This window comes from Lichenostomus cassidix, chromosome 4, assembly GCF_008360975.1.
Source record: "Lichenostomus cassidix isolate B80296 chromosome 4, HeHo_3.0, whole genome shotgun sequence".
NCBI lineage: Eukaryota > Metazoa > Chordata > Aves > Passeriformes > Meliphagidae > Lichenostomus > Lichenostomus cassidix.
Window position 1 is genome coordinate 36,185,503 of NC_139484.1, and position 16,897 is coordinate 36,202,399.

The 16,897-nt window shown below is 34.4% G+C and overlaps 1 protein-coding gene across 1 annotated transcript in view; it reads right to left on the reverse strand.

Moving 5' to 3' along the window:
• Nucleotides 1-213: 213 nt before the first annotated feature.
• Nucleotides 214-16,897, reverse strand: part of GPM6A (glycoprotein M6A) — a 116,463-nt gene continuing 99,779 nt past the window's right edge. Inside the window, exons 4-7 of the mRNA XM_085058699.1 lie at nt 12,025-12,178; nt 9,852-9,928; nt 8,461-8,526; nt 214-2,464 (exon numbers count right to left, since the gene is read on the reverse strand). Coding sequence (XP_084914825.1) covers nt 2,312-2,464; nt 8,461-8,526; nt 9,852-9,928; nt 12,025-12,178 — 450 coding nt within the window. The 3' untranslated portion in view covers nt 214-2,311. The remainder of the gene's footprint in view (nt 2,465-8,460; nt 8,527-9,851; nt 9,929-12,024; nt 12,179-16,897) is intronic.

A 16,897-nucleotide genomic window follows, 5' to 3' on the forward strand; every position in this document is an offset into this window, starting at 1 on the left:
TGGTTTCCGCTAGCTGGCACTTCCCAGATATGAAACTCTGCTCCTAGAAAATATTTTACTCTCTTAGTCTTAGGATATATGACACTAAATGCTGATTAGGAGATATGTTCAAATCAATCTGTACAATAGCAAGGTCTATAGGAGGAGAAAGCTTTTTCCATTTCTGGTTACAATGACCTATCCAGTATAAGCAAAGAAAAACTATACAAAGAATTAACAAGAACACAAAGTACACAAGTGTGTTTATTACATTTTGCAAGCACTTTGTTCTACATTTCAAAAACGCCACCATCAAGCTGTTGGCACATTTATGTACAAAACAGATTAATTGTAATGCCTGCTACAAAGCATTCTTTGTGAAAATACAAACTCTAATACCAGAGAAGAGCCAAAAGCATTAACATCATTACATGAGTTTAAAAGACATAGTTTTAAAAATCAGCACAAACATTTTAAGACACAAAACTGAAACACTACAATAGAGAATCCAAAAAGAAGTTCCTAATACTTTTTGCAGAACTGTAATACCGGTACTGCACATTATCAGAAAACTGTTGACCCCGTAGGACAGCTTAAGTGTAAAAAAAAAGCCAAATCAAAACCAAAACCCCAAATCAAAAACACAACCAAAAAAACCCCAAAACAAGCAAAAGAATAGAAAAAGAAAAAAATTCAACCAACTAATACTACTTAATGCATTATCATGCCACAACTATAGTATTACCTTCTACTTACTACAAGAATTGTTAAAAATTACTGATGATGCATGACTAGTAAGAGTACAAAGAAGAGTTTTACCCAAGAAGTTTTATTAGAAATGCACTTACACTGAGAGAGAATTCACAATGGTCCAATAAGTGCACAAAACTACCTAAGATTTTTAACACTGACAAAAATGTCTTGTCAGGCTACATCACTTTAAAAGACACTTTACAGCATTCTTGTAGCATTAGAAATAGGCAAAATAAAAAAAAAAATCCACCAAATTTGGTCCAATAATACCGACTTGTCTTGAATAGGGTTTCTTGTTCTGTTTTTGATACAGGTAATTCTTTCAAATTAAGATGACCTATCTTTCTGATAACATTTTCCTATCAAAATAAAGGTTCAAATATATTACTACACTTTGAAATAATAAGCTCTGTAGTGGTCTTTCACCTTACTTCAACATGATACAGGTAAACTGTTATGTGTAGGAAAGCTAGAAGCCAAGCTATAACATTTATGGAAGTCTCCTTTAATATATCTTTTACAGTTCAGACAGGTGCAATCCATTTAAATTTTTAAAGCAGGTAAAAAGACATCTGACTCCTATGGTCACTGCATTTTTGATATATTACTTTCATAAATGTAGCTAAGCAGTAATTTCTTACATCATCACATGGACAGCTCCAATTTAGCATAACCATCATTGAATTAAAGAGAGATTATTCTGTAGAAAACTATGAATAACTATATCACTTAATTAACAGTTGTCTATATACCATAACTCGTTAACAGGTAGCCGTGGTATTGAATTCCTTCAAAAGGCAAGTGGCCATGCATTGTTAGCACCACGGACTGCATGCTCACAATACAAACAGGAATTATCACCCATGGAACTTGAAACAAGAGAATATTCTTTAAAAACATCAATAATACAATGTTAACAAAGATAAGAAGCACTTTTTTTCTTTTTTTTTCTTTTTTTTTTAATTTTTCGCTTTTTTTTTCATTTTTTTACCCACTATTACAAATTTAGAAATTGCACCTTTGATTGTTTAAAACGTTCTTAGGACCTTCATTCAAGTTGATCAGGGTCCATCTGGCAGGTTTTCCATATATAAAGGAAAGTCATCAGAATGTTTTCTTTATATATTGTACATCATGTACAATGGTCCCTTTGAAGTATACCTGTAGTTAAAGTAGTTACTGAACTCAAAACTAAAAAGTATAAAAAGCTACCTTTTTTTCCAAAAACATATAAGAAACAATGCAAAAGGTGTTATGCATAACACATACAAAGTGATTAAAAAAATCAAACACATAGTTGTATTTGACAATAGTTTAGTATCCTTGACCTATCAGAACTAATTAGCTTAAAGGGATTCAGGAAAGGCTATTTAGGAGCTTTGTGGTATAGAATGGTCACACAAAGTAAGAACTAATTAAGAAACCAAGTGCTAGACAACCAAGAATTGTATGTAGGTGATATGTAAGTCACCCAAACTATCTTTTGTGAGAAGCACTTTCAATTGTTTTTAAAATGGTAGGATGGCCTTTAGTTAAACAACAAAGCATTCACATGTTAAGAAGTAAGACAAGGTTTCTTTTATGTGTAAGCATTGAGCCGCTCTTTAGAGCGAGTAGAGTGAATATCATGCAGCTCTTGTTCCTCCTTTGATTTAATATCCTCATATTTTTGCATTCTGCAAGCATCTTTCACATAGGCCCAGTTGGCAGACAAGACCATGAGATAATGAACCTGTAAGAGAGGTCAACACAGAGTTAAGAAACAACAGAGGCAGTCAGAATAGAGCACATTTAAACTTGAAGGCTGTAGGACAGAGACTTCTCATCAGCAAGAAGTAGGCACCTCATGTCAAGAAGTAGTAAGGCACCATGACAGTAAATTCAATCTTCATTAATCTTCAGATTACTCATCTCACAGATATTACTGCTACTATTACTAGGAGTTGGTAGGAATGGCTATTGAAGAAAAAAACATGCCAAACTGAAAAATCAACAAATCATCCCTGCACTATTTTTTAGCTAGTCTGCAAATTTATATGTAAAAATGCCTTCTGGTTATATATTTATTGAACACCTTTCCCCACTGAAGAAGTATTTGGTAAAGTAGTTCTTAAAACAGAAATATGCCATAGACACATCTGTAATCTTATGATTGCATATCAAATACAGTTGCAGAAAGTTTTGCTTTTTAATTTTTATTAAAGTTAGTGTTGCCTTTCCATTTAGCCATTACTTGCTTCAATTCTAGCTTTGTATTTAGCCCGCTAATCTGGGGGAAATTGTCAATAACTGAAAAATAAGTTCAGTTAGGCGAAATGTGACAAAATATAGTTGACAAAAAATTGGATCCTCTGTTTACTCTGTATTCATCCAGAAAATAAAGTTTTTCCATAAGGGTACTTAGTTGGTTCATGCTAGGACTCTCTGGACATTTATTCCTTCACTAGCAGGCTGTCAGACATTTTCTCATGACAGCACCTCTTAAATTTATGTTAATCAACTTCAGATGCAATGGGCAATTTTGTGAGATCCAAAATATTCCACTCCTCACTAAGAAATCCCGAAATTATACTGGGATTCAGTTAATGCAGAATGGAATAATAATAATAATATAAATAATAAAAAAAACACTTTGAGATTATGGAAATTCTCCTGTTCATGTTGAACTGCTGTAGATATGAGTATCTTAGATTCATACTAAATTAACAGATCCGTTTTAATATGTTTTTCTGTTTCGGAAATGCCAATTTGTTTTGATTTTTTTTTCACAAATGTTTGTCGGCAATTGTTGCTGATTTGTACAGACAAAAGTACATTCCTTAATCTGGATGATTAAGATCAAGGAAAGCATTCTGAGCCCTTAAAAAGACCAAATACTTTTGCTAGCTTTTTTGTCCTCATGTTTTATGGCAAACTTCCAATTAATCCTTGTTTGAGGAATACTGTCTGACTTGAGGAGCCACAAAATAGAAAGAAATTGTTCCGAGAATAACTTTCTTTCTTTTTGTTTCTCTAGGAAGAAAACTAGAAAGCAGTATTTCTACATATCTTTAGGAGTTTCTTAATATCTATAGAAGAATACTAGCAACACAGCCTGTGAGTAGAGGTGTTGGAGATGGCAGCATGTCATGTGTCACTCTGGAATGCTCTCTGGTCATAGTTTAACACATAGGAGAAAGAGACACCTTCTGTCTTAACTCAGCTCTTCCAAAAACTTTCACCATGGGTAGTTTCTGGATCAGGCATTTCTAGATCAAACAGTCCTGAATCCGTATTGTACCGAATGAAACGTCTTAAATTTCCTTCACAGTAAAACTCTTGAGAAAAGTCAAAATAAACAGGCTGGTAATCCTAATAACTCTGTCATTTCAATTATAATTTGCACCCCAGGAAAACAAGAATACTAGCCCTCTGAGGCTGAAATTTCAATTAAAAATACAATCTGAATCACAAACAGATTGTAGATATGAGAATCCTGAAAGTGGGGAGTATCTGAGCAGTGTATTCACATCTTAAAAACCCATCTGACAGAAATCCTTGCAACTGAAGAATCTGTGATGAAAATGGGATAATGTAGGCACTTTTCTTATCCTCAAAAAATACTTGGTAATGACCCAGTAAGAGACAAATTTAAACTTAATGCCAGTTTCACTTGGCATTTTTCTTTTTTATTAAAAAATAAACGATTTTGAAGGTACATTGGTCACAGTCTGACCTTCATTAAATACCCATTCTTTACCCATCCCTTCCTTAAGAAGTTACTGAACCAAACTACTATAATAACTGTTGAAAACTCCTGGAGTTCACATTCACTGTAATTAGGAAGACTTGCCTGGAAACACTTACTTTAACTTACATAATCTCAAATATATATCCATGTTTTATAATGACATATACATTGAACAGTCCCGCCACCTTTGTTATTTATTTTAACACCAAGTTCCTAGATAACATTGCCGTGCTAAGGAGGTCATTTCTAAGTGGCTGTCTAATTGCATTTCACAATTCCATGACCTGAATGGCCTGAAGCCAGTGGGGCCCCTGTCAAGGCTTATTTAAATTGAAGCTGGGCAGCTTCCACAGTCTGCTTCAAGAGGTTTCCATTGCAGACATATGCAAGACAGTGCAGGGTCTTTCCAGACCTATCTCTGCTTAGATTTCTTCATAAGATGAAAGTATGCTTCAGTGTTTAGAAACTGTGGAATTGCAGCTAGCATAGGAGGGTATTGAGGGGATTTTTTTGTTGTATGATTCCATTCAGGACAAGTCCTTACTTCCCCAGGGCCCAAGTCTAAATAGCGTTTTTTCCTCCCTTTACACACATCTAATATCCTGCAGAAGAGCACAATCATACCGGAGAGAAGAACAGACCACTTTTACATTTCCCTTGTTCCTATTTCAGGTGAATTGATTGCATCTCCATGTTAGAGGACATAATTTCTGTGGAAGTTCAGGCAAAAGAGTACTGTTCACATGGTAACTTTTGAGAAAGGAAATTGTGCATCTCATAATTAAGTTTTTCTGCAGTGTTTTTGGGGAAACATCATAGATGGAATGTATACTGACTTTACAATCAACTCTGGAATGCTAGATCCTATATTTAAACAACTTCATGTCTTCTATCAGACACTGCACTAACAATAAAACTAGTATGTATTACTGCAATTATCTTTTCCATATGCATTTGTTATCCATTCAGACATAAGAAAGAACAGCACTGTTCAGAATCATACATGGTATAAATCAAATATGATTCAAAATCCTGGCTATTTTTTCCATGATGATGACTCACAAAAAGCATTTACAACATAAATAATTGTATCAGGTTTTGGGTTTGGTTCTTTTTTTCCCCATCTTAGGTTGGCATCTAAGAATGATACATTTTCAAAATAAAACATTCAACAGTTTTCTTTGCTGCAAAATGAAGCTTTCCCTGACATATACTGTAAAAAAGATGAGGTTTTCTATATCAGCCCTAATACCTAGGACAATTCTCCTTTTGAATCCCAAAAAAGCATTCTCCTTTGCAGACTAAAGAGGTATCTAGTGAATTGTGAAAAAATTCTAACATTCATATACAAATCTGAGACCAAGAGATAAGAGGAAATTGTGATTTGTGACCAAATGTTTTTGCAAATATTAGCAATTTTTGGTGGTGGCTTTGCCATATATATCTACTTTTTTTAAAGATATATTTTTAAAATACAGCTTTATGAAGAGTATCCTGAGGACAGATGGACTTAAAATTTATTAAAAAGCTGATTCTTTTGTGAATTTTTTAGATTCATATTGATATTAGAGAGTTTAAGAAATCTTCAGGTATTAAATAGTCTGGCACTTGCAAATGTTAACAAATCCAGAAGTGAGGACATAGTAGAGTATATTGATGTCATAACTTAAAAAGTCATTTCATAGAGCAGATTTTACCAATTCAGTTATTCAGCACCCTGATGTTGCACTAATATTGCTGGCTGGCCATAAACACAATATATTTACCACTTTTGTCAGATGGACTGCTCTGATTTAAACTAACTGTTTGCAAGAAATGTTTTAAGAGTGCATTAAATTCATAAGCTTTTTCTTTTGTAAAATACTGGTATTTTATTCTCATTTTTCTATTGAATTGCAGAAACATAGAGATCTGCTGCTGTTCTGAATATACACAGAGACAAATGTCATAATTTTGTATTTGTGATTATTATTGCACATGTAGTGAAGGGCACTGGTTCTCCAATGACTTAAAGGGCTTCTGAACACTGTTTCTCATCTCAGCTCACTAATGATGCATCACCTCCATCTATTAATTTGAGTGTAGGATCTGGGGGAAAAAAAGATGTTTTCCTCTTCCTAGATGAGATAGTTAGGATCCCAAATTAATTTTCGCTCCCTCACATTACTTTTACCTTGGGAAAGCAAACTTCCCTTGAAGAAGAACCTGTTAATATCTGCATGTCCAATCACAAAAATTCTGAATTTTCCTTCATGTCCTACGGCTTATGTTTGTTTCTAAACAGTGGGTTTAGAATTTACCATCATCAAAGAGTGGAATGTGCTAGTCTTTACCAGTTACCTAACACATCAGAATGGTAGATTAAAAACAAACAGTATAATTATAAACTTGAAATATATATAAAACTGTTTCAAACATTTAATGAAATATATGTCTACCAACATTGGGACACTATGCACTTTACTAGCACTTAGGACATTAATTTATATTTTTGTTGAAACAGTGTTATCATGTCTGCTCTGTGCAGCCACGGAATTCAACAGAAAGCACACTTGGATATGGGTAACCCTTCAAAAATATGTGAATAAATGTGCACCATCACAGTGAATTCCCAGGGAATTTCTGCTTGGTGTAATACAGCTATGGCATCTTTGATATGGTGAGCTTTGATAGGTATTTTTTAAAACTTCATTGAAAGTATCATGTATTTAAACTACGTGTCTCAATGTACCTACTCAATTTGCCTTCACTGAAGATGTGTTATTTTTCACTGAATATTTTTGGTAGTTATTCAGATTCCAAACTTTAGTTTTAAAAGCAGAGTTTTCATCTGAAAAAAACAGCATTTGAAAATTACTACTGAATATACTGAAAAATAATCATACAATGGAAAACTAAGGATTTCTTGGATATAACTTCCTAATACTAATATATATGATAGCAATGATATTATAATAATTGCTATATGGCCACCATTTTTGGAACATTAAGCAGAAAAATTTCAATTTGGAAAACCAATAAAATTCTTAACAGGAATTGTATTCTACTATTACACTTATTATTTGTGGTCTTGAAACAAAAACTATATTGAAAAGATATATTTTTCATTTAGCTGTACTTGCTATGTTTTCAGTGCATCATGTAATACTGAAAAAATGGCAGATGAAAACAAAAGAAATCATGAAGGGGAATACTAGCTTAATTGAATATTCTCTAAATGTAGTCTTTTATAAATGTAATTTTAAGGATAACAATATAATCATGACCAGAGGATCAATTAAAAATTATTACTATAAGCAGTATACAGTAATCACCACCAGTAACACTATGAATGCATCAGCACCAAGTAACAGTCATTTCCCATTCCAGCGTGCATAATACAAACCTACACTGGTGCAGAATCACAAGTATAAAAATATCTTTATGCTTAAGCAAATGCAGCAGACAAAAGACAGAAGAGCAGGGCACTAGCTCATACACTTTTTTCTCAGTGGAACCTTTTCATTGACAAAATGTCACTAAATTTAAAGTAATCTTCATTATAAAGGAGCAGAAAAATTAGTCCTGACAGAAAAACCAACGCATTCATATATATTCACAGAACTGACAAAAAGATTCTGCTTCTTAAATAGCAGCATGGCAAGCCTGTGAATACCCAGAAAGGCAGAGATCATAAAAGTATAATGCTATGGTTATGACACAGACACGTGAATTCAGACTCTTGTCTGAATACATCAAGAGAATAGAAAAAATTCTTAGCATGTACTTAAAGGTGTTTTTTTAATTCATAAAAGTAATCATGATATTCTACTTCAAAGGGAATCCATCAATATATTAAAAAAAAAAAAACAGGAAAAGAAAGAAAGATAAGAGAGTATTGAATCACACAATTATATTTTAATAATAGCATTGAGTGATAGTATGCAAATTGAACAGCTGATCCTAAGTCAGAACCAGAAGATATTAGCAATTCAGATGAGGAGTGTTGGGTAGCTTACCATAGCAATGACTGCTGCTCCAGCTCCAGCGAGTGCCACAATGAACAAGTGGAATGTCATGTTTAGCTGCAAAGGGGGACAAAGAAAAGGACTTTCATGGCTCCACACCAAACAGAAACTGAACAAAAATTCAGAATAACATGGGACAAATAATTACCCTCCTGGTGCCACCCTTCCACAAAAATAATGAATAAGAATATTTTTCCAAGAGATTGACATCACTACATGTCATTGAGCTTGTGCTTGTTTTGTTACAATACTCATATCAGGGAAAAAGCATAACGCTATTTTAAAATACAGCATTTACATAACGAAATACTAAAAAAAATTATTTAAAAATAAACATTTCAGTACATTTTGAGGGTTTTGTTTGTTTTTCTTTTTTATGTTACAATACTATAATACTACCTTATGAGAATTACATTTGTGGTGGCTTCTCCAGTGGCCAAGAGAACATAAGAATCCCCATTTTTCCTTCATTAACTGTAGGTTTCAATCCTTGTGTATTTATCCACTCTCCTCTCAAATTTGCCAATCTAATTTCATAGTGATATAATATAAATGAGGCTACTTACATAATCCAAATTAGCCACCTTCTTCACCTCACCCCAAACCGAATGATTACATTTGCTTTTAATTTCAGTGACCTGGTTTATGCAGCAGCCACAGAGAGTCAACTGCACCACAAGAGCTGCATTTTCTAAGATGGTTTTGGTATAAGGTCAGATTCTGTACCTTCACTCTAAGATTTATTCTACCATAGTAATACCCAGGAAAACATTTAGCAGATGTTGACCTGGCTTCAGAGGGATCAACATTTTAGCCTCTCTTTGTTTTAGGTAGATGTAATTTTGTTTGTCCTGTCTTCATCCTTTATCATTTAAAAACAAAACTGGAACCCTCAGCTGCACTGAAACAGGTGGCATTTGCCCAAGGGAAAAACTATAAAGAAAAATGTACTAAGAGTTACTATCCTAACACACAACAAGGTTTGGCCAAATCCATTTGAAATCTTTACTCTTCTGTCACAACAGTAATCATAAGCCTTTCAAGCAGTGATTCATTATATGGACATATTCATTATGCAGCAGGTGCATTAGCTTTCAAAAACATGTCAGTAACAAAGAACAAGATATGGGAATTATTAAAAAAGCCCAACCAAACAAACCACAAGTGTATTTAGAAAACAAATGGAGGGAGAAATTACGCTGACTAAATTTGATACTTGTTAAAAGACTAGGAAAACTACTTGCTTGACTGTATTTTTCACTGTGATTTTATTCATCATCATAGCTTGAATTAGAATATTAACAGTAAGAAAGCAAACATCAGCTGCTTCCTACTATAACATATAGTATGGATTTGCCAAAAATACTATGATATTTATTTACCTCATTAGAGTCACACATCTTGAAGAAACTTTCTGATGAGGTGCAAACCTTCTTTTCCTCTCCAATAGTTACAATACCTGGAGAAGAACAAATATTCACATTATTTAGTATTACCTAGAACAGATCAACCTCCTTCCTATGAGAAAAGCTAAGAACTTATTTTAACAACGATATCTGTTTTTTGTTGACCATCAGGTGTCTGGAGCAACTCTCCAGTGAAGCCAGGCTGAGTCATTTGGGATTGCACAGCCTGGAGAAGAGAAGGCTCTGGGAAGACCTTATAGCAACCTTCCAGTAACTAAAAGGGGCCATCAAGAGGGCTGGAGAGGGACTTTATACAAGGGCATGCAGCAGTAGAACAAGGGGTAGTGGCTTCAACTGAAAGAGGGTACATTTAGATTAGATGTAAGGAAGAAATTCCTTACTGTGCGGGTGCTGAGGCACTGGGACATGTTTCACTGAGAAATGGTGATGTCCCATCCCTGGAAATGTTGAAGGCCAGGTTGGATAGGGTCTTGAGCAACCTGATCTAGAGGAAGGTCTCCCTGCCCCATGGCAGGGGGTTGGAACTGGTCTTTAAGGTGCCTTCCAACTTAAACCACACTAGGATTCTATTCTATTTCAGCCAGCACAAAACTAACACATCATCTATTTAGCGAAAGCCCTAGCAAGAAACATGCAGGTAATAATTTTTCAGCCATTTTTAAAAATATCTTCATTCCCCATTTTGATCAGCACAATGATCAAAAAATCAGAAATTATTTCTAACCAGTATATACAGTTAAAATGCTCACATTCTCTATTCTTATGGGCAGAAATGTGCTGTATATTGGTTTCAGACATATTGATCTGGTATTCTTTCAAAAGTTATATAAAAGCATTACACAAACATTCTCTATTGTTTCTCTTATCAGCAATAATAACTAGAATCTGCTACCTTGCTTCCTTTAGCTAATATCCAGATACTAAATAAAACACTAGCTTGAAGAAAACTGCAATTAACTCAGTTCTCATGAAAAATGGTTCTTTCCTAATATTAATCAGTGTTTTTTGCACTGAGTCCACAGGAAACAGGTACATTCACAGAATACACCTTTTATATGTTACTGTTCTATGAACATTCTAAATAGACATAATAAAAAACTCATGAATATTTTAAAATAAAAAGTCACAGAACGAAAAATTAATACTCTTGATGGGATCTATACAGATAATTGCTTTTTAAACTTACCTGCCATGCTGTGTAGGAAAAAACCCAACTTTTTTTCCCTCTCATGAAAGAAAAATTTCAAATATTTTATTTCAGGTTAATTGAAATGTTTACTATGAATGAGACTGTTTCTTTGCCAAGAAATGCAGCATCTTTTATATCTCCACATAACAATTAAAAATACACTGTGATTTTACATTAGGCCAAGGAAACAAAAGAAACACAAGAAATTGTCTGATAAGAGTATGATTACCAAAAGCTCTGTGGGTTGAGAAATCACTAAGGCCACGACATTTAGGATCAAATCAGTCTTGTAGAAGGAAGGAATTGAATTACTATCACCAACACAAGAATTCTAAGACATTTTAAGATTAAAAATCCTTTTTTATCCAAATTTTTCATCCTCTCGAAACACACATAGGTGCGTATCTCCTCACTATTCTAACCTCCACCGTTCAGGCTTTAGTCCCACTCCCTCTCTCTGTCTCTCCACCAGTTTCTTAGACTGTTACTATCAGTACTGTTGGTCCTCATCAAAATTTTTGAAAGCAATGAATTTTTCAATGTCCCAATTCACCTCTGCAGACAACTGATACCCTAGGATCTCACATCTCCAAGTCAGCATCCCACCACAAGATTAAAGAGTCATTGTCCAGATAAATGACTAATTAAGCATTTTAGACAAGTCCCAGCAATTTCTGAAGAAGAGACAAAGCAGAAGTCCCATTTCAGATTTTCATTACTCTGGGAAGATGGACAAGGTTGACCCAATTTTTGCCAGGTCTGGAATTGCAGTTCATGTCTTATACACTGCCTAGACTAGTGAGTAAAAGGGTAGAAAGAGACACTTAAGAATTGTTTCAGAAACACTGATCAGTTCATTTCAAATACACAGAAGCAAAGCAGTGTGATGCTTTCTTCTGTGAAATCTTGCTTTTCATTTAGTGCTTTTTATTCACATACCATACTGGCGAAGATCCAAGCAGAGATTAGCTCCATCCACTACGGTGGCATTTCGGCAAATGGTCCACAGATTGAAGTACATGTAAACAGGCAGAGAAGTGAAAGCTGTAACTCCAAGCCAGGCCAACATAAAGATGTATGTCAGCATAATAAACTGCAGTAAAAGACGGAAAACAAAACCAGTGTTAAGTCAGAAATTAACTGATGCACCATTGAAAGAAAAGGGACTACAGAGAAGTAACAAATGCATCTCTGACTGTCTTTGTCTCTTTCTGTCCTTATTTAATTTATGGGTTTGGTCTGATAATCCATTAATGATTGGGTCAAAATGATGCCAGAGCACTAACATGGTGTTTCTGAAGAACAAGGAGTTATGCTTCCAGAAGTGCAAGCTTACCCCATGTCCCTCTCTTGTGCCAACGATGGATGCAAAGCACTGCACCTGAAGTACAGACAGCTGCATGCTTTGTGAAGCATATCTGTCCCTCTCTCTCATCACCACTACTCTATAGTTAGGACAAGAGGCCATATGGCTCTATCTTCCACTATCAATCATGATGTAAAAAATTAAAAACTGTAGGCTTTGCTTGCTTTTGCTTCTAAAATTGGGCTCGTAATAAAAATGAGCCTTTATCTATGGCTGTCACAAAATCTCACTGGGAAATCCATTTTACATTGAACCAATGAGATTTTATTTTTGCCACTCTGTTAGTGCATTCAGACATATTTAGGATCTACTTACAAGGGAATTCATCATTCAGAACAAGAGTAGGGTGCTTACTTCTATTAATAAGAAAAACATTAAATTCCATTCTTTGCACTGTACATTCTCCAAAGGCTACATGTTTTCTTTCTTTAGCCATAAGCCTCAGGAGTACAGCAATGTGCTCTCAGGAGGCATTGAACTCTCCTTGCCTGCTGGGCTGGCACTTTTGGCACACCCATGTCCTGTGAATCCATAAACATGCTACCTTGCTGCTCCTTTGCAGGCCTGAGACTGCTGGGAAATACACTTGTCAATAACAAAGCATCTTTTCATTTTCTGCTGTGGAAAGAGTATGAAGAGGTATGGTAAAATGTGGAAGTCAGTCTCTAAATACCAAATCCAAATAGCCCCAACATTTGGTGGCTTCAGAAATGCTGATGAATCTAAATGCATAACTGGAAACTAAAAAATTTCATCACACTAACATTTTTCTGGCTGCTTACCTCAGAAAAACATTGCCCCTGAGAATAAGAAATAAGAACTGTTTTTGAAAGCTGAATAATCTGGTTCTCCACAATCTCCTTAAAATTAAACCTTAAAGAGTAAATAGGAGAAAATGGAAGACATTTTCTTGTTTGTTTTTGTCTTTTTTTTAATGTAAGATCTCTTACATCAGGTAATACAGGAAAAAGCCTAATATAAATACAGATTTTAGGTATAGAAATCAAATAAGATCAGACTCTAAATGTCGCTGTTGAGCCGCTAGCAGAGAAAAGGATTCCAGTTCTCAGTGTAGCAAGGAAAGGCATTTATTATTTTGATTTCCATATATATATAGACTTTTCAGAGGTCGCCCAGATTGGTCAGCCAGAAACCTCCCCCTAGGCCTAATTGGCCAGGCCTGAACTGTCCAAGTCTCGGGACACTGTTTGAAAAACATCCAAACTTTATCTTTGTTTATGAACACAGCAGAATATTCCCACGAGAAAGACCTGTGCTAGCCACATCTAAATGGTTGTAAATGGTACTAAAAATTGTAGCAGAGTGGCTTATCCACATTGACCTGATCAGGAAAAGCAATCTAAAACAACAAAAGGCCTGAATTTTAAATGAGGTGATTTTATTGCTTTGAGGTTATAGGATGGATGTTCTCAAGTAGTATTAGACCCCTTAATTTGATTTATTTTCACTGACTTCCAAATATTATTAAATAAAATTCATTTTAAATGTGAAATATATTTACATGGGGATTTAGTGTAGTTAAATTAATTCAGTTTAAAATTTATTCCAGATTAATTTTCCTGATTGTCCCTAGGTAAAGAAGACTTGTAGAAGTAGTTTGAAAAGCTGTTTAATACTTCTGATATCAGCTCTCTATCCTTTTCCTAATTAGTACTCCATGCTTCATTCATACTTTACCTCCATGGTTACAAGCTTGAGAGTAACTATTTTAACTTTTCCCTCAACATCCAACTAGTTTAAAAAGAAAGCTGATGTCCCTAATTTATACAAAAAGATTTCTAAAAATTCATTCATGCAGATAATGGCTTCCTTACCAAATTTTCTCAAGAACCCACCCATTAGAAACCCAACTGATAAAACAGAGAAACCAATAGCAAAGTCTATAACAAATATGCACACTTGGTTATTACACTAGACATTTCCATGTCTCAGTTGCTTTATATACTGGAAATTCTATTCCATCTATTGCAGAGAAAATAGCACAAGTAAATACTTTTCTGTACATGCTCCTTTTTTTGTTGTTGTTATTTTTCTTTTACAGTTTTCTTGTTTTCCTCTCCATATTACAGCGTTAAAGTTAATGAAACAACATCTGGCTCAGCCCCAGGCACGAACTTACAAATAATTACTTGGAAAATCACTTCGAAATGTAGATTCAGGGCTATGAATTCCCAACAAAAGTGTTATGTCCAATCTTAACTTATTACTAAGCTAGAGAGTTGCACTCATTTTTTTCTAAGGCAAGAGTAAGAAATAAGAAAGAAGACTGTCTTGGGATAGACTTTAAATTGTCAATTGACTATATTCTGCAAGTGTTTTAATAATAAAACCAGCATCCTAGCCTATATTCTGAGCTTGTCAAAGCCGAGAAAGTCTGAAGTCTTACTTGTAAGCCTGCTAGAATTTGTGAAATAAACAATATTTAATAATTTTTGTACATGTCTCTTTGTAGTACATCCATAATAATTTAATGGAGTACTAAATCTTTTGTATTAGTTACAGTACTGAAATGTAATAACTGTTTTTTATGACTGGGCTCCATATAGATTTGAAAATCTTCCTATTTTGTGATTAGCACCAAAGGGAGAAAAAAAAGATAGGCCTTACTATGAGCATTACAAATTCTTTTTAATATATTTTTACCTTCTGACCTGTAATAAGGATGAAGAAGCCTGCTTAAAAAAATCTCCACTGAAATAATGCAAAGGATTGGTATAAAAAAGAGGAGAAAACCAGAGCTTATTAGCCTCTAAAAAATCTGCCTCAGGCATAAAATGATAGCAGTAGAAATCTGTCAGATGATAGTTGTTGTGAGTCACAAGAGCTGCCTTCTCAGGGAGAATCAGCTGCTTGTTTATGGAACGGATTCTCTTTAAAAACACGAATCTGATTGGTTGAGTATCTCAGAAAAAGTAGCTCAAATGATGATTTGATTTTAAAAATGTATTTTAGAAAAGGAAGAACTTTGGTTTTCCTCTGTCAGTTACCTTCAGCTGAAGAGCCAATGATCGATGATGTGCCTAATTTCACGGCATGAAATGAAATGCCAAGAACACCAAGAAAACAGGAAAAAGGGTGGAAGCTTCCTTTGTTTTATATTCTTCTTTGTAAGAATAACTAAAATACAAAACTTCAAATTAAACCACGTGGTAGTAATGAGTTATGCCTGGAAGCTACTATCACTCGTGTCAGTGAAGCAAACCACAGAAATGTGATTTGGGCAGTAATATACTTCCTGCTGAAAGGGAAGTAAAAGAAGTTTAACCTTGCACAACAAATTATTCATTTCTAGCAATAGCAGGTGGTAGTTTATAAATTCTTTTTATAATAGAATGCAATTGTGAATTATTTTATTTAAAAAAACCCCAAACCACAGGAAAGAATAAAGCCTTTTTTTTAGATAAATTTCTCTGCTATTACAACCTTCCCTCTTTGCTCTAGAGAACTTACAAGGAATGCTTAAGGAGCCTGTTCACTCCAGGAATTAAATTCAGAACTCAGTCTCCTGAGATTCAAAGGGATCTTTCTCCTTTGAAGTAGCATTCTGCTATGTGACAAGCTGGAGATTTCTGCAATAGCAGTATAGCATTTTAAAAAGGTATCACAGTTTGTTCTTTAGCATCCTATCTATTGTGTTTATAGTGAAAATTACTTCCTCTGATCAGTTCGATTTTTACTCGATGAGGCCAAACACATAAACTCAAAACAAACTGGAAGTGATAGTGGAATTCATCTACCAAATCATGAAAATAAAATTTCACTAATTTAAACTCAGCTCACATTTGCAAAGAATAGCCAAAATGAATAATTATTTGAGCAAACAAATCTTTAACCTCTTTAGTGGCTAGTTTTTGGTACCATCCCCACAGCTGGCAAAACCCTCTTGACAGATTTTGTAAGCTTTTCAGTACCTGTAATGGCTTTCCTGAATTAAATTATAAAAGTAGGCAAATCATCAACCTGAAATGATTTTTTTTATCAAAACAGACTAATGTCAGGAAGCAGATTTTTCAGAGCATATTCTGAAATTGCATGTATGGAGCACTATTTCCATGGTGGTCATGGCTGGTTGAAATCCTTCTTCCACTGAAAACATTACCCAAATCCTATCTATTTTAATAAGATCAAGATTTTAGTTACTGGGTTTTTTTTTTTCATCCTTCTTTCTAATTTATAGGTACTTGTCCCATGAAAAGCCCATTCATTAAATTTCAAACACTGTTCTTGTTTTAGTTTTGTTATAAATATTTCAGTACCCCTGAAGAAACATTGGATGATGGCGTCAGTGACCCAAGGGACAGACACAACGAAATCATATCTAGAAGGTACAGTTTCTACAGACAGACATGCAATGAAATGGAAACAAATTTAACTTCATTCACCTAATTGTATGAAGACACTACTGCTTACAACAACAAAAATAAT